This window comes from Caenorhabditis briggsae (assembly GCF_000004555.2).
Source record: "Caenorhabditis briggsae complete genome, chrV, whole genome shotgun sequence".
Classification (NCBI taxonomy): Eukaryota; Metazoa; Nematoda; class Chromadorea; order Rhabditida; family Rhabditidae; genus Caenorhabditis; species Caenorhabditis briggsae.
Genome location: NC_013488.2, coordinates 8484020 through 8507681, shown reverse-complemented (window position 1 = coordinate 8507681; position 23662 = coordinate 8484020). Strand labels below are relative to the sequence as shown.

General features: G+C 38.9%; 4 protein-coding genes across 4 annotated transcripts; all 4 read left to right on the top strand.

Annotated features, from left to right (window-relative positions):
• Positions 1 to 2795: 2795 nt before the first annotated feature.
• On the top strand, positions 2796 to 6146 carry CBG23501 (the record flags this gene model as incomplete). Its single annotated transcript, XM_002636724.1, has 8 exons — positions 2796 to 2825; positions 2960 to 3502; positions 3549 to 4103; positions 4154 to 4370; positions 4417 to 4517; positions 4701 to 4890; positions 4940 to 5933; positions 5981 to 6146. The coding sequence occupies 8 exons, from the start codon at positions 2796 to 2798 to the stop codon at positions 6144 to 6146; spliced, it is 2796 nt and encodes a 931-aa protein (XP_002636770.1).
• Positions 6147 to 12791: 6645 nt separating this feature from the next.
• CBG27030 lies at positions 12792 to 13037 on the top strand (the record flags this gene model as incomplete). Its single annotated transcript, XM_045237398.1, has 1 exon — positions 12792 to 13037. The coding sequence occupies one exon, from the start codon at positions 12792 to 12794 to the stop codon at positions 13035 to 13037; it is 246 nt and encodes an 81-aa protein (XP_045100581.1).
• A 975-nt stretch (positions 13038 to 14012) lies between these two features.
• Cbr-atn-1 lies at positions 14013 to 18892 on the top strand (the record flags this gene model as incomplete). Its single annotated transcript, XM_002636725.1, has 9 exons — positions 14013 to 14135; positions 15400 to 15721; positions 15770 to 16018; positions 16517 to 16599; positions 16691 to 16783; positions 16834 to 17860; positions 17907 to 18339; positions 18489 to 18693; positions 18743 to 18892. 9 exons carry the CDS (start codon positions 14013 to 14015, stop codon positions 18890 to 18892), a joined length of 2685 nt encoding a protein of 894 aa, XP_002636771.1.
• Positions 18893 to 19909: 1017 nt separating this feature from the next.
• On the top strand, positions 19910 to 21846 carry Cbr-srt-39 (the record flags this gene model as incomplete). The annotated part of the gene is made up of 3 exons (XM_045237397.1): positions 19910 to 19965; positions 21235 to 21508; positions 21553 to 21846. The coding sequence occupies 3 exons, from the start codon at positions 19910 to 19912 to the stop codon at positions 21844 to 21846; spliced, it is 624 nt and encodes a 207-aa protein (XP_045097736.1).
• Positions 21847 to 23662: the final 1816 nt, after the last annotated feature.

The following is a 23662-nucleotide window of genomic DNA, read 5'->3' as shown; positions in this document are numbered from 1 at the left end:
GAGTCTGGGTCTTGAAGCCCCGCCCCCATGTGGTTAAGGGGGTCGAAAAAACCATCTGTATACTACTAATACTGTAAAGGGAAGGTTCGAAGGGTCCTTCTATTACAGGGAACCTTCAATTAGAGAAGCCCTTTTATTCTTCCAGCCATGTTTTCTGAGAATTTTCATTAAAAAAATTGGTGAATTTTCGTGCGAAATTCATAAAAATGTATCAATCTTTCACAATCAAGCAAGTTTTTGAACAAAACAACGTTTCTCAACAGATTTTGGTGAAATTCTGGAATTCCGGAATTTTTTTCACTGAAAACGCTCGGAAATTTTATATTTCCAACTAAACATTTTAAAGAGAGCCTTCTATTACAGGGGCACTTCTATTTTTCCAAGCCCCTTTCGAAGGGACCTTCTATTAAAGGAGCCCTTCTATTACAGGTCTTACGGTATATTTGATTTAACTTAAGAATGAGAAGTTTTCTAGATTCTTTTAGCGAAAAAATTTTATTGAACCCCCTACCTACTATTTTGAACCGTTTTCTATCCTGGAATTTTTCCAAAAAAGTTTGGTTTTGATTCTTTGATTTCTTAAGCTTTCTAAAAGTTTTTAATTTTTCAACTTATGAAAATGGCAAAACTTCCTTCTTCCCAGTAAACATCATCATATTCTTTCTTCCATTTTTCCCTAACAATTTCTGAAAGAAGAGAAACGCTGCATGTATCGATGACCGAAAGGCAAACAAACGAATGGTTCCACCGGGTCTCCCGTGTGCCGCTCTCACAAACTTTTTTGCCCAGCCCCGGTCGCCCAATTTTTCGGCCCGTTCGATAGATAAGTCTCTCGTTCTTTTCTGTCTCGATAAGTTGCTATAACCGATTGAAGAACAAACGTGGCGGCGATGAGAAGAAAAAGTGGTGGTGAAAAAAACGAGAGAAAAATGAGTGTGTGGGGCACAAAAAGAACAAACAACAAACATTGTTTCAAAGCTGATTGGACCACCGCAACCATGCAGATGTTCTTTGTCGCCTTCCACATGTGTTTTTTATCTTCTCCTTCTTGCTGCGTCTTTTTAAAAATTTCGTTTGGGTTCATCTCACTGCCCCGTCGTCATCGATTCTTATGAGGTTTCCTCAAAGAAAGTTTTCATGACTTTGTGAACTTGTGACATCCAGTTCTTAGTAGTGGCAATCAGGTTGTGATGTTTTAGATAATTTCCGAGTTATCAATATTTTGTTTTTCTGTAGTTTTCATGCCCGTATCTTGTTGATGCTCCGTGTCATTAACAAAAAAAAGTTTGTTGACCATTTTTGACACATCTGAGCTGTAATTGTACAATTTTTTCTGATAAACTAGCGAACAATTTTTGAGAAGTTCTCAGATTTTTGATAATCCAACTGAAATAGGGTTCCGAAAGGCATGGTCAGAAATCGAGGTCCAGTTAACTTTTAGGTCGGCGCAATTTATGACCATGACTCCTGGAACCCCGTGCAAACGAATTTTTGTATTATAAACTATTCAGTTTGGCTTGGTCTTTATGTCACCTTTCATTATGTTCCATATATCACACCATCTTAACTTGGCTAGCTGGCTCCAGTGGGTCTTAAAGCTTGTGTTTGTTTTTTCATAATTTCGAAACTTTCTGATTTGAACTTTATCACTGTTTTTAACACCACTCCTTGTGTCTCTATTTCTAGCCTCGGTCACTATTTTTTCTCAGCTCTCCCTTGTCTTCTTATCATCTACTTGGCAACTCCACCTCTCCGTCTCTCTCACTCTCTTGCTCTCCAACTCAACCATTTATGTGCTCCTTCTCTGCTCCGATGGATGTTTTCATCTCGTCCATCTCTCTATGTCTCTTTCCGTTCCCAACTCTTTCTGGTTAATGTTTGATCGATTATTTATGTATGCAGTGATATTCTAATCGCCTATCACCGAAAAAAAGTGAAAAGAGTTGAGTATGTTTCTTTTCGATAGGGAAAAACCCGGAAAACTAGTATTTTTGTGTATCTCTATTCCCTTAAAATTTCCATATTCTGGTCATAGATTTGTGTCCTTGTTCTAGTGACAAAAAAGGTCTTCTGATTGACCTTTGAATGTGATTGTTTTTAGTTGGTCTCCTCCCACACAGCTTGACGCAAATTGAGCAGCAATCTGAAGTGTTTCTAAATACTTGTCTCCTTACACCGTTTTTTTTTCTTTCTATGAGGAACACTGCCTTGCGTCAGTGTCCGTCTTCGAAAGTCACGTGATTCGGAAATTACAAGATTTCTGTCTCCGATATTTGTCGGAAACAAAGCAAAACTAGACACTCAAAAATACGATTTTTAACCTGAAAGCTTGACTGACCATAATATTACTGTATGCCTATATTTGCACTTTGAGCTCATATATCTCGGTTCCTGTAACAGATAGCAAAAAGTGATCAACTACCAAAATGTTTATGATAATTTCAAAAACATTTTGTCAGTTGACAACTTTTTATTATCTTTTACAGGAACCAAAATAAATTGACTCAAAGTTCAGGTATAGAATGACCTTCTTTTAGACTGTTAACGATTACTCTTGAATTCTTATTTCTTTTGTTCTATTAACTTTTTAACTACAGTGTCCTCCATCCTTAAAACTTTTTTTTGCAGATGGCAGTTCACTTCTGGCACTGAGATGATCCGAGAAGCAGTGCTAACCAACAACGGTCCCTGAAGAACTCTATCTCTCTCCGCAAATTCTTTTTTTTCTGCTTTTGTCTGTAAACACATCATCACACCCATTTCAATTCTCTTTCACACAAAAACTGGAAGTGAATATGTCGATGAAGTTTTTGACGGGTCTACAGGTGAGGAGAATCGCAAAAAAAAAGAGACAAAACGTCGAGCCTCTTTTTACTGTTTTTCTTTTGTTGTTTTTTTTGCAATAGACTGAAAACGTTCCCCGCTATCACAACATAGTTATATTCAACTCTTCTTTCAGGACCTTCTCGGCCTGTACGAAACGGGTACCGCCGCTTCCTCACCGGCATCCCCGATTCCTCCAACGTCTCCGTCGATGTTCGCCACACCTCCTCATCAGCAATCCCACTCTTCAGCAACTTCTGTGCGAAAAAAAGTATGCCAAGAAGCCAACAGTTCTGCTGATGATCCCGATAGTGACGCTCGTATTCGACAGTGTTCTCACACAAGAACCGTATCCTTCCCAGCTGATATTGGACTGATTACTGGATACCACGATGCACCTTCCGCTTTATTCCATTCAATAGAAAATTCGAATCGATCTATTGACCCAACTGAAATTCTAAAATACTATCGTGAAGCATGTCAGAGAAGACAGTGTGCACCAAGTGTAGGAGTCGAAAAGCAGATTGGATACTTCCATAAGAGTCCGGATACTCGACAAGAGTTGTTGAGCTTGAAAGGAGAACGTGTATCCCATGCACAAATGGAAGCTTTGGAAGAAATATTCAAACGCGTCCAGTTCAATACCATCGACTTTGAATACACATTTTTGGATGATGATGTGAGTTTTTTAAAATCAAAAACTTCAAATAAATGTTCATTTTCAGTGTGCCATCTCTCTTGGAGAAATGATCGAGTTTTACGACTCGTGTGTCCGTTTGAATCTATCTTTCAATAAACAAATTGATGTGAGAGGATGGGCAGCAATGTTCAAATCGATCCGAAACGCAATCTCCCTTCAAATGCTAAACCTACGATACACGAATCTCAATGATCGATCTATCCCATCACTCTGTAAATTGGCTCGAGCTCAGCCGTCAGCTTCCTTGACTTGCATTCATTTGGAGAACACTCAAATGTCTGGGAAAAACCTACTGGTGCTGATTTGTGCATTAAAATATAACACAGGGATTCGAGAACTCTATCTTGGAGATAACGGATTACAACCCACGGATGGTTCTCATATTTATCAGTTGATTTCTTCCAATACTTGTTTGCAACTATTAGATTTGAGAAACAATAATATTGGAGATTCTGGAGTACGGCACATCTGTGAAGGCCTTAGAAATCGAGAATCTATTGAAAAAAGTGCATTATCTGCTATGGTTCTTTGGAACAACAATGTTACTGGAGCCTCAATGGATAGTTTGGCAGAAGCTTTGGTGGGTTGACAAGGTTCAAAAAATAGAAACTTTATTCGAAATTATTGCAGATGGAAAACACGAAAATCGAAACTTTGAACATTGGAAGCAATAATTTGGGTGTCGAAGGAGTGGCTCGTCTGAAACCAGCTCTTGTTTCCAACTCACATCTTCATCGATTGGGTCTTCAGAATACAGGAATCAACTGTGAAGGTGCCATTATTCTGGCAGAGTGCATTGCTGATAACACTGCACTTTTGAGAGTGGATATAAGAGATAACCCAATCGGTAAGATCATTTTTGCTGTTCAAAATGAAAATCGAAAACTTTTCAGCACTTGCTGGTCTATTGGCTCTTCACTCGGCAATGAAAATGAATACGTCGATCACTCTTCTAAATATTGATGCAACTTGTGTCCGGATGAGTAGTGAGAAGGTGAGTTTTCAATGTAGTAGGTCTCACTATCTAGATTTTGAGTTTCTCAATATTTTGGCACGTTTCCTGCTTTTGATTATGTACCTAGTCAAATTTCGGTTTATATCATGCACGCTTCCCACCTCTAAAAGAACTGACATCATGCTTGTGACGTGGTAATACTCGGTGTTTGCATATCTATAGGTTCGCGAATATCAGGACGAATTCGAACGGTACTTCCGAGAGATTCAAACGTATTGCGATCGGAACAAGGATGATGTGCTCAAAAAACTGACGGTGACGTTTGAAGATCAGGATCATGTTTCGGAGGATACCGAGAAGGAAAATAAGGATGCGGACAATGATGACAAGGAACCAGAGAATGAAGACGGAGGTAAGGTTTTGAAATAGGGATTCTGTATTTCAAGTCTTTTAACTTTCAGATACCACCCCTGAAACTTCGGATTCTGATGCGTCAGCAGATCAAAGCGACTCTCCGGCAGATAAAGAAAAATCGGAGAAATCCAAAAAAGAAAACAATAACAACGAAAAGCGGCCATTGATGGCATCTGCGTCGACATCCAAAGTATGCCAGAAAGAAAGACATCAACGTTTTGTGAGGAGTTCGTCACTGACTTGTGCTGAAACTGTTCATGACATACATGATCGGTTACGAGAAATGTCCGGATCCACTCATTCCTTGGATGCTGCAATGTCTGCTGCAACAACCTTATCGCCTACTATGTTGACTGCAACTTATGGTTCAACACCCGGACCATTGGATGCTTCAAGCAATACTGATTCGATGAAGACTATTAAAAAAACATTTACTGTAACATCGGCAGCTCCTCCAACTCTTGCACTAGCTGAATGGGGATCCTTACCTGCTTTACCACAAGCTAGTCCAACATCCACTCCAGTTGTCAGAAAGCTTCGACGGTTCTCGGTTTCTCCATCATCCAGTGTGTTTGATGTTGCTACAACGTCTTCTGCCTCAACGTCTCCAATACCAGAAGTAACTGCATCTCCTCATCCAATCCGTCCTTCCACACTTGCCATCGGAATCCCGGTTACTGGTAGTGTCCCAGCGGGTCCGTCTTCTGCGCCCATGATTTTTGTGGATCATCACACGGAGGCTGCATCTCCTGACTGTACAAATACATGCGAAGAACCAACGACGTCAAGAGAAGCAGAGAGAAAACGTGCTGAAGAAACGATAAGGCAGAGGAGAGGACAAAAAGAGATCAAGGATACATGTCGAGCAGTTATCAATGATTTGCTCAACTATGTAGAATACGAGGAAAAATCGCAGGTTGAGAGGAAGGCATCTTTACTTCTTCGGAATGCATTCAGTCGGCCCAACCCAGAAGAATTGTTGAAAAATTTACAAAGAGCGGAATCCCCGCTGACTCCAAGAACTCCAGTGACACCATCCAGGTAGGAATTTGTTTTTTTTTTGCCAAATGTTAATCGTGTCATTTCAGAGTGCTGGAGATAGCCGAAGAGCTCGAAGAAGAAACCGACGAGCAAGTGTGCCAATCAGTAGTCCGTTGTCTGGTTCGAGACGTTCTCCAAACAGAGAAAAACGAGCTTCGATCAACTCTCGATCGTCGTCGAAGACATAACAGCGTCAGAAATTCACCGGTTTAATTTTGAATGATCTCTTCATAAAAAAGACCACCACCACTTCCAAAATATGTACAGTTAATCAATTTCTTTTCGCTCTCATCAACACTCCTTTTTGCTTTAAATCTATGTCCTGTTTTCTGGAAAAAAATGCAATACGTGATTGGTTTCTCATTCGGTTAACTCTCTTCCCCTTTCATCCTCTCTTATTTAATTTAGAAGAAACAACTGTTTTATGGAACATTACCTTAATTTTTTGCGTTTCGAAAACTATGTTTTTTTGTTGATAGAAATAAGAAACAAACGATGCGCTGATTATTATGATTGTCCCACATCTTCTTCTTCCATTCCTTCTTATTTTTATCCGACCCAGATTATTTGTTTTTTTTGTTTTGTATATCTTCTTATCATCCAACCATGTATAGATTTAGACATTTTTTGAATAGTTTTAGTTACCCACTTCTCTTCTTTTTATCTCGTTATTTCACTTGATTTTTTTATACGCCATCGGTATGCAAATGGTGCTCTTGTGAAGCGCATTTTCAGCCACCCTTTTCCTCCCCAAACAACCGAAACATAAACAAGTACTTATTGTATATATATAATCCTTTCTAATTACTGAAAATACCTCACCTTATTTCCTTTCAATATTTTGACTTTGGACCAATTTTCTTCATTTATCTTTTATTCACTTTTCCCGCCTTATTTATCAAAAATGAAAGTTTTGTTTTATTATACTTACAAGTTGTTTCCTTATCCTCATAGGATGGCACACATTGAAAGAAAAACGGATATTTCAAGAGCTAATCCCTGCTGAGACCTCCTTAGAGACCTCAGCAGCCAATACACGATATTTACTTTTTGTTATCATCTACTCTCACAGTTGTTATCAGTTGGCAGGAAAAAAGTTTTTGGATAGTTGTTGGATCACTTATCTACTCACTTTTTCAGTTTTTAAATTCCAAATAATGTACTTTTTATATGTTTCTGGTTCTCATTTTTATGGTTCCAAGAAGTGGTTCCAAGTACTAGTTACCGTTAAACCTGTATGAGAAGGGCTTGTTTAATAGAACTGCCCCTCTAATAGAAGAGTCCTCCAAGAGTGGCTTGGAAAAATAGAAAGGTCTCTGTAATAGAAGGGTCCTCTTCAAAAATTTGTTGTCTGAAATTAAATTTTCCGTCGTTTCCACTGGAAATAATTCCAAAAAATTCAAAAATATCATCGAATTTTGTTAAAAAGCATATTTTTGCTCAAAACATTGCTCAACTTTGATGACGTTTATATATTTTCAGGAATTTTGAATGAGAATTGATACATTTTTGCTGGTAAATTTCCGAAAAAACTGCCAAAAAGTAGAAGCGTACCTCTAATTAAAAGATCCCTGTAATAGAAAGGCTTGCCGGAGGTACCTTGGATAAATAAAAGGTTCTGCCCTTTTCATACAGGCCTCACGGTAACTCATTTACTGGTTTTTTCCGGTTCTGAAAAAATATCGTAAAACCTCCATTAGAAGGGCCCCCACAGTTTCCAGTTTGAGCTCAATTATCTAAATTCCTATATATGATATCAAGAATGTGTCACCTGACAAAACACTTTTGATATTATGATAAACAATTAATCAGTGGACAACTTTTTCATATTTTTGACAGGAACCGAAAAATTGGTTTAAAAATAGGCTCTTGTATTACAGGTGGTTCCAAATTCAAGTTATATCACTTTGTTGTGAAAATATGCGTTTTTGATTCCTTCAACAGTCTATATGCCATCTGCTACCGTCCTCACACTCTCTACTGTATATTCTGGAGCCTTCTCTGTCCATATTAATGCGCCGCCTCTTAATCCATTCTCCCGCAGGTTAGACAAACAAAGAAACGGTCCATTCTACATATCCCAAGGACCTTCTTTCTGTTGTTGACTGTCTGGTGGGGCACCTAATTGCCATTGCATCCCATTGTTCGATCATATTCCTCGAACATCATTTCATATTGATTGAGGTCTTAGAAAATTTCGAACTTAATAAGTTCGATTCTTTTTCAACAGTTTTACATAGGTAGACTAACAGAGGTATTCTGCTTCCAACTGTGTTTCGTATTCGAAAGAGTATGTAGGTTTTTAGAATCCGTCAAATTTCGAAAAACAAAAGTTGCTAAATTGGTTATGATAATGATGTTCAATTTTCAGCGGAAAACAGTTCAATAAGTATAATCACTTATTTCTCGTTAAACCTGAAAAGGTTCCTTCCTGCGTTTGAATTGTGTTCAATCCTCATTGTGAGAACCCACCAAATAGACATAAATATTCTCTGTCACCACGAAGCTGTCAATAAAAAGTATCATTTCACCTCTTTTTCGAAACCTCGAAATCTTATCCTCATCTTCATCTGAATCGCTCTAACCCATTCCTTCCAACAATCTATCTATCCCTTCGTTCGTTAAACACACACTTACCTTTTGCGGTAGCCTCCTGTAGGACATAGTGTGCGGAAAAAAGAAGCAAGCTTTTCTCCTTCTTGCCCCTTGTTCCAAATATTTGTGATTGTTTCCTCCTCTTCTCTTCTTCTTTTTCTTTTTCCTGACCTTTCATTTTGTTGTATTTGAGCGTGCGCGCACCTCTGCTCCTCATAGGATCCCAGCTGTTCCGAAACAGAGGAAAAAGTCATGAAAGAGCAAAATAAGTTTATTCAAAATTTGCACCTTTTTCCGCGCCTTTTGTTTGTATGTGTACGATCCGATTTGATTTGACTCCTCGCAAACTCACGATGATTCTGATCTTAGTCGATTGTTTGATTGAGTTTGGAAAATTATGGAATTTCGATTTTTAGTTGTTGCAGTTCATGTTGTTCTAGTTGTTTCAGCTGGAATGGAACATGCAACTTCCGTAAAACTGTAATAGAAAGACCTCTGACTTTTAACTTTTGAGTCAATGTATCATGGTCCCTCTAAAAGATATCAAAAAGTGGTAAACTATCAAAACGTTATTAAGGATATCATGAATATCCTTCAGTTGGCCACTTTTTGATATCTTTGACAGGAAAAAAGATAAATTGCCTTAAAGTTAGAAGTCAGGGGGTTTCACTCGTTAGTTCAGCGTCTAACCAGATCATTGGCTCTATACACTGTCAAGTTTGAGCTCAATTATCTCAACTCCTATGCGATATATAAAAAAGTGGTAAATTGACAAAATGATCTCGAAATTATGATGAACAATTTATGATCTGACAATTTTTTCATATTTTTGACAAGAACCGAGAAAAGTTGGCTCAAAGTAACAATTAAGGGCCGATCTATTACAGGTTTTATGGTGATTTTTGTTCGCCGCCAAGCCTTCCAATAATTTGTCGTTTTCAATTAGTTCAGTGTCTGACCAAATCAATGAATCCAGTCAAACTATAAACAGAAACTATCCTCCAGAATAGTTGTTTTTTGAAGTGTTCTTCGTCTTCCGTTTATGCGCTTTTTCGCCCTCCCTGTCGTTATTTTTCGAGTGTCTTATTTGCCGAAAACATTCCGCATAGTGTTTAGATGCTTCTCGTCATACAGTTCCTGGCCATCAATAATGAGAAAAAAGTGTCAAGTGATAAGTGATAAGAATTCACTAGGTTGATGAGTGAGCCAATTTGATGTGTCATTATTTAATATTATCTTTTTCTCTCCTTTTTCTGGGAACAGTGTGTCTGATGACCTTTTTTGTGAAAAGTTTTGAAATGTTTCAGTTTCTTTATTTCTATTCCATTTCCTATGTAGTTCCTCTGTGTTTAATCTTTCATTCTATTTGCAAAATTTATTCTAAACTTTTTCTGAAAATTCTCATCGGGATGTTTTCGAGTAGCTCCATACATTTCTTTTTGTCTAGACAATCTTCTTGTCCTTCAATGAGTTCTTCTTCTCACCAATCAAAAAACGTATTGTATGACAAACCGTTCGCTTCTCGTCACTTTTTGAGAGCACCCCTCCTCCCTCCAATGCTCCCTCTTTCATCTTATTTTGGAATTTACCTGACAGACGAAATAGTGTGTGATCTGAAGATACTTGGATTGGTGTTAGAACCGGAAAAGTTGTCTCGCGCACTCCGACAGAAATATCAGGTTGCCCGGGAGGCACTCGTCATGTGTCTTTTGGGGTGGCGACTCTTTTCTGACCACCGCCAAGAATCACTTCCGATTTCCGTCTTTAGGTGTCCAAATTTTGATAGAGCACGCTTTTTTCATGTGTTTTCATCTGACCCGAATTAATCATTCAAAAATTGTTTTACTGTATTTGCTCTAATAGAAGGGTCGTATACGTTTACTTTGATCTCAATTATCTCGGATCCTATGAGAAATACCAAAACCCTATCAACTGATAAAAAATAGGTGATTTTATGATAAATAATGTATTTGTTGACAAAACTTTGATATCTTTCACAGGAATCGAGATAATTGAGCTCAGAATGCACGTATTGGGTGTCCTTCTATTAGAGAAAATACGGTATAACTAGTTATCAACACAGTCTAGCGGAACGCTTTATTGACAAGTATGAAACAATCTAAAAAATTTTTTTAAAAATCATGTTTTTCAAAAAAAAATTTCCGGAGTCCATAGAAAAAATGGACGATTTTTCTGTTAAAGGTGGAGGGACACGAAAAAAATAATGTTCTCGAAAATCCGTTTGAATATGTCCCTTGGGGAGTTGAACTCATGACAGGCAGATCAGGGGTACAGCACCGCTACCGACTGAGCTACGCGGGCAAAAGTTAAGTGCGCGCCCGATTGTAAACATAAGGGTGAGGACGACAGCGGTACGCAGAGTGACATTAAGCGTTGTACACCGTTACGGTAGAATGCATACTCTGGCCCCAAAAACCCCCCGTAAAATCTCCTGTCCCCCCACCTTTAAGTAAAAAACTTCCCAAGATAGGAGTGCCGTTAAAAAATAGTTTTTTTCACAACAAATTTGAAAATTTTTCTGATATTCTTTTTTTTCAAATTTAGCAAACCCGGGCCCGGGACCTGATTTTTCATGTTTGCTAAAAACCTTTGAATAATTTTCTTTAAATTGAAAAAAAAACTGGAATCTAGTTATGGTCCAAGGGAATCCGAGATTCCAAAATTTAGAAACACGGAATTTTCGAAATTACGAAAAACTCCGAACAGATCATTCCGAAATTCCCTCGTTTAGATCTGAGAAAATGCTGAAGATAAGAAGGAATTTGAAAAAACAGTAGTATTCTATATTTCGACATAACATTGATTGTATTCAACACTTATAAGCTTCTGTCGGAACTTCCCATTGACATACATATATTTTTTACATCTATACTTTTTCAATTCACTCCGTTTTTCCCTATTCACTATGAGAATATTCAATCTCATTTCTCATTTTTCCAATTCCCGCCACTCTCGTTCATATACTCTTTTTTTCACCCTCCCAAAATGTTCTGTATACTAATCTACCCCACTCTCGTCGTTCATCTTCATCACTCTCTACATTTTCACTTTATCCATCTGGTTTTAGTTTTTTTGTCAATTCCAAACGGAATGTTTATAAAAGGAGTGTCTTGGTACTTCTCTGAAAAGTCGCAACATGACGAATAGGGGGATCAATAATGACGTGGCAGATAATTTATATGGAGCGTATCGGGGCAAAAATTGAGAATTTATTTGGTTTGCCGTGACGTGTCTTTTGAGGATTCGAAAATAGGTTTGCATTTGTAAGGTTTTTTGAATATTTAAATGTTGAGGCAAAATTAGATGGGTGGAATTTGAAAATATTTCCAACGCATTTCGCTACAAAAGTTTCCAGGAATACTCTAAATTTCACGCAAAATTTTAAAAATCTCAATTAATAAATTTCACCTAATTTTTGTTAGAAACTGATAAGGAGTTCATATCTTCCAAAAAGCAAACTTTCGAAGTTGCTTTTTCATCATAGATTTGTTTGAGAACAATGAATATTGGAATTATGATAAAATACACATTCCATATTTCAATTCCCAACAGTTTTCAAAACAGTTGTCAGGATGTACAGTAAAACCTGTATTAGAAGGGTCGACCCTTCTACTGTTCCTAGGTGTCACCGGAGGGCCTGTCTATTACAGATGCTCTTCAATTAGAGGGGCATTCTATTTTTCCGTAAATTTTGTCAAAAATGTTTCCCCGAAAAATTCGAAATTATCTTTCAAAAATCACGAAAATGCATCAATTTAATCAAAATCGAGCAAGTTTTTGAGCAAAAAAAATAGGTTTTCAACAAATTCCTCTGAAATTTTTGGATTTTTAAAAATATTCTTCCCTGAAAATGTACGGAAATGTTTGATTTCAAACAACACATTTTGAAGGGGGTCCGTATATTACAGGGGGGGGGGGGGAGGCCTTCTATTAAAGAGGCCCTTCTAATAATCTCAAATAGAAGCCCACGCGAACGGTCAACTTTGAGGTCAATTGTCTCAATTCTTATACAAGATATCAAAAATAGGTCAACTGCATAGGAACCGAGATAATTTATCGGAAAGAGCACATATAGGCTGGTAACTATTAGATAAATTACGGTAACTGTAGAGTTTCATCAACCCTGTCATAAATTTTGTTAAAAGGTCAATCTAACATTTAACCTCTTGGATCCCTATTATTTTCTTGATGATCTTGTTGGCACAGGCATGCCAAAGAGTCATGTCTTGTTACATTACACAAATGTATTTTTCTTTCTTTTCTCCTCCTTCCCTTTCCTCAATCCATCCTACCTCTGATCTGAGACGAGACACAACAATTCTCATTCATTTTCTTCTCCAAGAGCAGAGAGAGCTCAGAGGCATCTCTATCCTCGACGACGGGGTTGGCGGCGGGCTCCGAAGAAAGCTCAAGAGAGTCGCGAACACGGTTAGAGAGTATACCGATCAGAGAGATAATGATAGAGAAAAGGAGCGAGATCCGGTGTGAGCTCCCCTGCGCCAAAGTTTTTTTGCTTTTCCTGTTTCTTTCCAATCGTCGGGGGATTATTATTATCAAGTATTATTGTTGTTTTTGTTTGTTAAACTTGATGATTCATCTCCAACTTTTTTCAAGTGTTTATTATGAACTTCTGAATTTATATAGGCTAGCGGAACCTTTTCAGTTTGAATCATCATGATTCATAACTTAAATATTAAAAAAGCTAAGCTTAAAACATCGGGGAACCTTCAGGTATCCTGGCTTTTTTCTCGCCATTTTCATTATCTGACCATCTGGTTCCCGAACCTTCTCATTTGACCACACGGGCTCCTAGTTTTATAGACCAGTTTTCTGAGCTTCTCTTTTCTCTCACAAAATAACGACTTGTACACCAATTCGTCTTTTTCCCTGTTCTTCTTTAGTCTCGAGTAAAAGGGCACTTACGAATTCCGATTCACCATCTTTTGTATGGATGGGGCAGCCCGGATTCCCTGTTGAGAATAGAAGCCCTCCGACCTTCTACCTCCGCCCTCTCATCTTCCCCGTCTTCTTATATTCCTCCACTTATTATGAATACATCATGCCTTTGAGATTCGGAAGAAACAGAAACGAAACAGTCAAGTACTCCATCCTTCACTTATACATCTTCCTCGTCCTTTTTTTCCTGGACCGCCCGTGTCTTCTTCAGATCCTTCGAAACCAGATGCCTTGTTACTTTTTTGCCAAAAGGTGTACATGGGCTTTTCCTCATGCTTTTGCCGGGGCGGTCGACAGCGTCGCGCCAAATCCAGTCAGAAACAGTCAATCAAAAGTAATAGCTTCGGTTGTTGCCTATGCGTTAATTCTTTCACCCCCTACTTCTCTCGTTTTCTTTCCAACCAACGCTTTTCCGCCGCCGTTCTTCCCCATATTTCCGTCTGTTCGTTCTCATCACTTCCTTGAAGAACTTCTGGTTGGAAATCTTAAATTTATATTTTTCAGGTGATGGTCGACTACTACCAACAGCCGCCCTCTTACCATCAACCGGGCTACGACTATACCCAACAAGAGGAGGAATGGGATCGTGAAGGACTTCTCGATCCAGCATGGGAGAAGCAACAGAAGAAGGTGAGATAGGAACACAAGGCAAAAGAGCTTTCATCAAATGATGCAATAAATTTAACACTTGAATTATTGTGAGGTTAAAATGTACAGGGAGGGAATAATTGAAGCTCTTTAAGTCACCGTAAAACCTGTAATAGAAGGGCACTCTGTCTCTCAATTGTGAGATAACTTTTCCCAGCTTTTGTCAAAGATATAAAAAAGTTGTCAACTGATAAACTGCTTATCATAATAGCAGAAATGTTTTGCCAGTTGAACCCTTTTTAATATATGTTACAGGGACCGATATATACCAGCTCAAAGTGTAATTATATTGTGCCCGTCTATTAGAGTGTTTGGTAGTTTCATGCAGGTTTCCGTAGTTACTCTTTTATCCTTTTGTCTTACCAGTTAGTGTGGGGGCCTTTCTATTACATGGTAGTTGAATAACTCGAACCATATTTGACAACCCTTTTTTAAGTCTTGGTTACTGTAGTTTTCCTCAAAGACTCAAATATCATGTTCACTACATTTCTTTGATGCTTTCTGACTTAATACAAGCCCCATATACAAGCAAGTGGTCATAAAACAACCAACGATGAGGTGTTCTTTCGTTCATCATCTTCTATCCCTTCATTTCTCCTTTCCTACTCCCCCGATCTCGTTCCATTCAACTTGATTTACTCCAAAATATATGTGGTGATAAATGATGGGATGCTCCCATCTCTCCTCAACATCCCATTCTTTTTTCTCTTTGGAGCATATGTTGGTTCTCGCCTGTTACACCTACTCTCGGCTCTCTCTTCTTTCAATGTGGTGACAAAAACCGCGAGAGATAACGATAACAGGTTGGCAATGGATTCAGAAGATGGAAGAGGGCACCCTTTTGCCCCCTGGTTCATAATGGAGTGGGAGGAGGTAGAGAAAGAGGAATGGGGAGAGAAGGAAAGCAAGTGACGATTGGCAAGTTGTAATTTGAGCTTAGTGAGTCTTGAGCTCAAGAGTTAAGGCAACACAGAAAAAAAAACAAAAAGGAAGGCTGGAAGGGGATGCCATTGACACCTTTCGGTTTGTAACAAAAAATAGACAACAACAAAATAGTGCAAGAGTGGGTTGTAAGAGGGATCTGGGGATTCTGAAGATAGAAAACAGGCTTATTAGCTGTCTTGAAAAAGGGGAATGTTCTTACAGGGTACTGCAAAATTATGCTCACTCAAATTTGTGCTATCTAAAGATATGCCCGTTTTTTTCAGTCTTGTATAACACGGAACCTCATCCAGAAACATTTCAGACCTTCACCGCCTGGTGCAACTCTCACCTTCGCAAAGCTGGCACTTCAATCGACACAATTGAAGAAGACTTCAGAAATGGTCTCAAACTTATGCTTCTTCTCGAAGTCATTTCTGGAGAACCACTTCCAAAACCAGATCGTGGAAAGATGAGATTCCACAAGATTGCCAATGTGAACAAGGCTCTCGAGTACATCGAATCCAAAGGAGTCAAATTGGTTTCGATTGGAGCCGAAGAAATTGTGGATGGAAATGTCAAGATGACTCTTGGTCTCATCTGGACCATTATTCTGAGATTCGCCATTCAAGATATTAACGTTGAAGGTGAGTAAACTCTGGCAAAATTTAAGAAATTTGAAGGAAATGTTTCAGAGCTCTCTGCTCGTGACGGTCTTCTTCTGTGGTGTCAACGTAAGACTGCTCCATACAACAATGTGAATGTGCAGAACTTCCACAACTCGTGGAAGGATGGTCTCGCCTTCTGCGCTCTTATTCATCGTCATCGTCCAGATTTGTTGGATTACAGCCAACTGCACAAGGGAGACCCAATTCACAACTTGAATTTGGCTTTCGATATTGCTGAAAAGCATCTTGACATTCCAAGAATGTTAGACGCAGAGGGTGAGCTTTTTGAAAATTTCAGAACTTTCAAACCTTTCTTCTATTCTATTCTATCTTTAAAAATTAAACCATTCAATAGCAAATATAGCTTCTCTCGAAAAACATACCGAATACCAAACATGCAGACGTGGCACGTCATCCGGACGAGAAGTCCACTATGACTTATGTCTCCTGCTTCTATCACGCATTCCGTAACATGCGTGAGCCACCAGCACCAGTCATCCGTCAGCCACCACCACAACGAGTAGTTGTTGCTCCACCACCAGAAAGAGACTGGAGAAAGGATGTGAGCCATCTGAGAAAGAGTGGATTCTGAGTGGATAGTGTTGAATGCTGTAGTTGTCCATCGTGCTTTCGTCCGTCCCATTTTCAAAGAGTCGTGTTTCAGAATTTATATCAAACCACAAATACACAATAACTTTTCGATTTTTCTTTTCTTCATAACCGAAAACTAATGTTTTCTCTCTGACTCCCTAATGTTCCCATGTTTAACTTCAGATTTGGCCAACTCACAACCCGACGAGAAAGCAGTGATGACCTATGTTTCATGTTACTACCATTATTTCAGTGGAATGCGTAAGGTTTGTAGTGCCTCATTATTTCATTTATTTTATGTAGTTTGAATTGTCTTAAAATCTACAAATAACGCTCTCTAAAAATCTTTTATTTCAGGCTGAAACCGCTGCCAACCGTATCTGCAGAGTATTGAAAGTCAACCAAGAGAATGAAAAGATGATGGAGGATTATGAGAACTTGGCTTCTGACGTAGGATAATTTAGATCATAGACTTTACATGCATTTCCATTTCTTTTCAGCTCCTCGCCTGGATCAACCGTTGGATGCCGTGGCTCGCCAACCGTTCCACTGATGACACCCTTCGGCAGGCTCAACAAAAACTCGAAGATTACCGTAACTATCGTCGTAGTGAGAAACCTCCACGGATCGAAGACAAGGGGCGTCTTGAGACTCTTTTCAATACTCTCCAGACCCGTCTTCGTCTCTCGAATCGTCCAGCTTTCTGCCCACGTGACGGACATTTGGTCAAAGATATCAACGCCGCCTGGGCAGGTCTTGAAGATTCTGAGAAAGGATTCGAAGAGTGGCTTTTGTCCGAAATCATGAGACTCGAACGTTTGGAACACCTCGCTGAGAAGTTCCGTCGTAAGTGTGCTCTTCACGAGGAATGGGCTCATGGAAAGGAAGATGCTCTCCGTAGCAACGACTGGAGAAGTTGTGGACTTTACAAGATCAAGGCTCTTCGCAAGAGACACGAGGCTTTTGAAAGTGATCTTGGAGCACACCAAGATCGCGTTGAGCAGATTGCTGCTATCGCCAGAGAGCTCAACAATCTCCGTTATCCGGATATTGGACCAATCAATGCTCGTTGCCAAGCAATCTGCTCTCAATGGGATCGTCTTGGACAGCTCTCCTCGAAGAGACGTGAAACTCTTGAAGATGCTGAACGTATTGCTGAACGCCTTGATTCTCTCTATTTGGACTTTGCCAAACGTGCTGCTCCGTTCAACAACTGGCTCGACGGAGCTCGTGAAGATCTTGCCGATTTGGTGATTGTTCATGAAATGCGTGAAATTGAAGAACTCGTCAGCGCCCATGATCAGTTCAAGTCCACTTTGGGAGATGCTGATCGCGAATTCTCGAGCATTAACCAAATCGAACACGAAGTTGAACATCTTGTTACTTCTCATGGACTCGATCGCGAACTTCTCCGTAATCCATACACTGATCTTTCCGCTTCGGACATTCGCAGAAAATGGGGAGAGGTTCAGAGCTCCGTCCCAAGAAGAGACTCCCAACTTCAATCAGAGCTCAAGAGACAACAAAGTGAGTTAATCTCAAAGTTTCACTAGACAATCACTAAACTTTTTAGACAACGAACGTCTCCGTACCATCTTCGCCGAGAAGGCCAACCAGGTCGGACCATGGCTTGAGCGTGAGCTTGAACAGGTTCTTGCCATCGGACTCGGAGGACGTGGACGCCTTGAGGACGCCATTCAACAGCTTCGTTCCATCCAGAGAAACGTCCTCGGATACAAATCAAACCTTGATGAGCTCGAACGTATCCATCAAGAGATGCAAGAGAACTTTGTCTTCGAAAACCGTAAATCTCGTTACTCAATGGAATCGCTTCGTGTCGGATGGGAAACTCTTCTCACCAGTATTAACAAGACGATAAACGAATTCGAGAATCAAGTTTTGCTCCGTGACAGCAAGGGAATCAGTGAAGAGCAAATCGCTGAGTTCCGTGCTTCATTCAGTCACTTTGACAAGGAACGCGCTGGTTTGGACCCTGAGCAATTGAGGTGGGAAGATTTGACAACACTGATCACTTCTGTAGGCGTCACAGACTAACACAACATGTACCGGAAATTTAATGTACTTTATTAATTTTCCAAGTCATGTAGATCATGTGTTTTCGTTGTTTCAGACAATAATAATTATTATTTTTCAGAGCTTGTCTGATTTCCGTTGGATACACCATCAGACCAGGACGTGAAGGAGATGCGGAACTTCATCGTGTTTTGGCACATGTCGATCCAAATCGTATGGGACGTGTACCATTTGAGGCCTTCCTTGATTTCATGACCAAAGAGAATTCAGACCAGGATACTGTAGAGCAAATGATCGACTCATTCAGAATACTCGCATCTGGAAAGGTATAGTAGAATCTACAACAGTTCTAAAAACGGAGTTTATTCATTTCAGACATTCATCACTGCCGAGGAACTGGAACGCGAGTTGCCACGTGATCAAGCTGCTTACTGTATGGCACGAATGGCTCCATCACGAGAGCCAGGAGCCCCACCAAGATCGTTCGATTATGTGACATTCAGTCGTAGTCTTTACTCTCAATAACTATAAGTTTCTATGAACCTGTTTCTCCCTATTTTTACTTCCAAATATCCCAATCTTTGTCCTTCACATGTCTTCTTTCTCTTTCAATGTTAAACTCGCCTTCCATCCCACCGACTCAAACACTTTTTTTTCGTAACTACAGTAACCTTTTTTTCTCTCTTTTTTAGTGTATATACTTTTTTGTTTTCTCTCTTCGCGTGCTTATTTTTTCTTCATCCAAACACTTTAAAGTTATTCAAGGAATCGGTGACACAATTACCGGACACAAGTGAAAACCCAACCACATTTCTATACCGTATTTTCCTTTTTCTACTCAATATGGATTTTCATAGAGTTTTACTAGTTTTTGTCTTGTCTCTTTTTTAATATAAGCAATTTTTGTGCTAATAAATTATACACATAAAATTGTGCTAATGAGAATTGAACATCTGGCGCACAATAAGCCGGACTGATGAAAACAGGTATACCTTTAGACATAAGTATCTTGGAAGCACGAAAATTGATAGAAATATTATTTTACGTTCCATTCAAAGCTACTGAAATTTTCAAAGCAATTCCTCAAGTCTGGGTATTGTTATGATTGTCCAAAGATGAACGGCGTAATGTTTCTAGTGATATTTATGAGATGAAGCAACTTTGACAAGCAATAACTTAGCTCAAAGATGACCAAATAATTTGAAACTTGGCCACTTTACTGATGAACTATTCGAACTTTTGCTTTACAAGTTTACAAAAAGAAGCTTTCCTGGTTGTGATGTTCTTTTAAAATAACAATTTACTTCTTTATAGATTCATTATTTACCAGACGTTTCAGAAAAGAACCCCAGTTACATTCTAGGAAAAGTGTCTCGGATTATTTTAGTCTTCAGAATTCTTCGAAAACCATTCGTGTTTCCCACAAAACACCTTCATGTCAGTCTCCGCCCATATATATTTCCTGTATGTTAATTGCTGTCCGACCACGCCCATTTTAGATATGAGAAGCTCTATCTCATTTTATTCAGCGAGCTATTCGATATGGACAACATCTTACGGTATGGCTCTGTGGAAGGGATTCCCCTTTACAACTGCAGGTATGTTCCTCTCATTGTCAGATTCGCTAGGTTTTCGAATCATGTATCGTAAACACTCTAATAGAATGCAACTTTAACCGCCTACTTTGAGCTGATATATTTCGGTTTCTATCAGAGATATCTAAAGTTTGTCAACGGATAGAATGTTATTCATATCAATAACATTTTATTAGTTGTCAACTTTTTCGAATGGATCCAAAGTTGAGGGTTTGGGTAGCCTTCTATAATAGTTTTGGCTCTTTCCGGGATGAACGGTTCCAAAGCGGGTTTCGACAACGGTCCCATTGTTCCGATAACTTTCCCAATGTTCCGAGACCGGTCCCAGCGTTGCGACAATGGTCCCAAGGGAACGGCAACGGTCCCAACCAGGCTTAACCTGGAAACCCTATTGGAAACATCGGGAATCGTAATTTTTGTTTCAACGAAGAAACACAATTCAGCAACAAAAACGAACGTTTTGGTGAAAATTGAGAATTCCAGCATTTCTTTACTTGAATTTTTTCAGAGTGTATGTTGTTTATAATTATAGGCTTAGGCTGAAAGACCTTTAAAAAAAACGTTTTGGCCTAAGCCTACAATACAAAAATCGTAAAATTTTGTGAAACATTCCTGTCAAAAAGTATTGAAATTCCCAAGTATAAGTAAAATGTTAAATTTTCCACTGGATTTTTTAAAGACCGTTCCGTTTTTTTGGTCCGATGATGGGACCGGCGGTCCCGTTTTGGGACCGTTCTTCCCGGAAAGAGCCATAGTTTTTACGGTAAGCGAAATTAAAATTTTAGTGGACATACCTCTGAAGAGTGGTCCGAGCTGAAAGGGAAAAAATGGCCAATCCTTGGTGCGTGTCAGGCGGCATACGGTATCACTATCGATGTGAGATTTAAAATATATTGTTATCTATTTGTATTTCTTCCTACAGATCCTCTACTTACCAATCCTTTCAATCATTTTTGAGAAAGAAAACTTCAAAATGTCCTGTTTCAAAATCATGTACCTCTTGGGAATCATCGACTTCTGTATCACCTACGTCAACTCAATTCTCACTGGATGGTTGGCTATGAAAGGAGCAGTTTACTGTACCCATCCGAACATCATCTACATCTCTGGAATGATTGTTTGTGCACTCTGGTGCAGCTCCTGCATGACTGCTCTTCTTCTTGTTGCTAATCGTTTGTTGGGAATGACTAAGCCATCATTAGCTGTCAAAATTTTCGATGGGTCAGTTAGAAAATGATATTTAAAATATTTTAATTAGTTTTCGAACTTCAGAAGGAAGACCTATGTCGCTCTGATGTTTCCAATCCTCTACTTCATCTACTTCCTCTTCACCGCGCCGCTGGTATTCAATTCCAAGTACCTCGCTTGGTTCTACACCCCAATGATATTTGACGACGGTGCCACTGAATACTTCAATCACTCCCACACAATCAACAACTTCTTGATTGTAACTCTCACATGCATCGTCTACACTCCCTTTCGTTGGGTCATTGGAACCAATCTGAAACATGTTAAGAACGCCAACACTTCTCAGCTACAGAATACGGTATTTCTTATGAAATCTTGTGTAAAATATACAACTTTTTTCAGAAAACCCAAGTATTCCTTCAGTCCACTCTGATATGTGCTGCCAATCAAGTTTGTGCTGTCATCTACGTCGTCATGAATGTAACTGAAGTTCCCGACTGGATCATAATTTTTGCTCATTTCACTTGGGAATTCATCCACGGAGCTCCGGTTTTCATTTATCTCGCATTGAACCGAATGATTCGAGAACGGTTTCTGGAAAAGATGAATGTGATGAAGGGAGGAGCGTTTCGAGAGACCACCTCGATGATGCCGATCAACAAGAGTGGAGCATCTCCTGTTGTCATTGTTAATTGAAACGTTTTCTTACTTTTACAATTGTTTGCATTCCTGATGTTCTACAGTTACTGTGCTTCCTCTAATAGTATCCCAACTTTGATCTCAATTATCTTGTTTCCTGTGAAAATTTTCGAACATTTGTCAACTAATGAACTATTTATCATAACATCATCAAAATTTTATGAGTTGACAAATTTTTCATATCTTTCACAAGAATCGAGATAATTGAAAAACGGTTTTGTATGGGCTTCTACTAGAGGAACTGCGGTAACACTATTTTGACCGAACCGTGAAAACACTCTCAAAATCATAATTTCTTCAAATACACACCAAAATCGACCTCAACTACCCGATCTGTATCTCTGAACGAAACTGAAACTGATAAACTGATTTTTATATTAACTTGATCATTCCTGTGATCAGCTGGGTTTAATTATGGCATTGGTGAGAACAAGGCTATTCAATTATTTTCTCTCCCAACCCATCATGATCATTGGTTTCAAAGACCTTTAAAAGTCAACATGCCACACCTTTTCTGTATTATGATAAATTTGCAATTTAATCATATTCCTCCATTCACCATTTGATCTGTACTCATTTCCATGTAAATTCCACCTCAACTCATTCTCTCCCAAAAATGCTCATCAATGTCCAACTACTTCCGTTACTTGAGAACCCCAATCACTTCAAACTTTGACCCTCTCTTCTCATATACTTATATCTTTACCCTCATCGTTTATCTGTTGACTTCCGGTCCGTTCTGTCAAGTACCTGATATTCTATCGGATGATAAGCTCAAATACAAACAAATAATTGATGTTCAACAAGATACTGTATCATTGTTTCCAAAGCACCCCTTTTTTTTGGAAACAAAATTCTCAATTTTTTCCCGCTATCCCTCCAGCAGCAGCTTCTGTGGCTTCTAAATAAATATTGACTTTTTTCTCCTCGTTTCCACAATTTCTCACCAAGAACAACAGTGTTGAAAAGTTTTGAAGCATTGAGGATCCGAGACAAAAACGTGGGAAATGTCGATTGAAGGTCTACTAGAAACGGTATCTCGAAGTATTTGGAGATATGATCAGGTCGGTGAAAGCCTGGGAAATTTTGAACTTTTCAATTATAACAATTATAGGATTATTCCGATCAACTACACACAACTGTCACATCGAATATTCTTTTAGCAATGGCTGGATTGACGGGTTGGAAGACGTGGGCAGGGTATTCACCTATCGAATGTGCTATTCCCGCAATGTTTTCTGAAAGTGTTTCAGCGGTCAGTCAAAAAAAGATACCGTAATAACTTTGATCCAGTTTATCTCGGCTTCTGTAGAATATACAAAAAAGTGGACAACGGACGAAATGTTTTTCATATTGTAAAGTACATTTTGTTAGTTTACTATTTTTAGATATCTTTCAAAAGAATCGAGATAATTGAGCTCGAAATGTATCTATTTTCCAGAATTATCCTTCTTATACCTGCAGAGATGTTGAGCCAATTTATCTCGGTTCCTGTAAAAGATACTTAAAAGTTGTCAATTGACAAAATGTTTTTGATATTATGATAAACATTTTGGTAGTTGGTCACTTTTTGATATCTATTACAGGAACCGAGATATGTGGGCTAAAAGTGTGAGCATAAGCTGACCTTTTATTCGAGTGTTTACGGTATGGAGCTTCATTCCAATAATCCAGCTCAACAAGAAAAGAAGCTCTGAGCTTGAAAATTTAAGCGCATAATTCAGCCATAATTGGTTGAGTCAGCCATAATTGGTTGAAACTGTCTCACAATCCCATTTTTTTCTTATTATTCAATTCAATAGACCGTATCAGT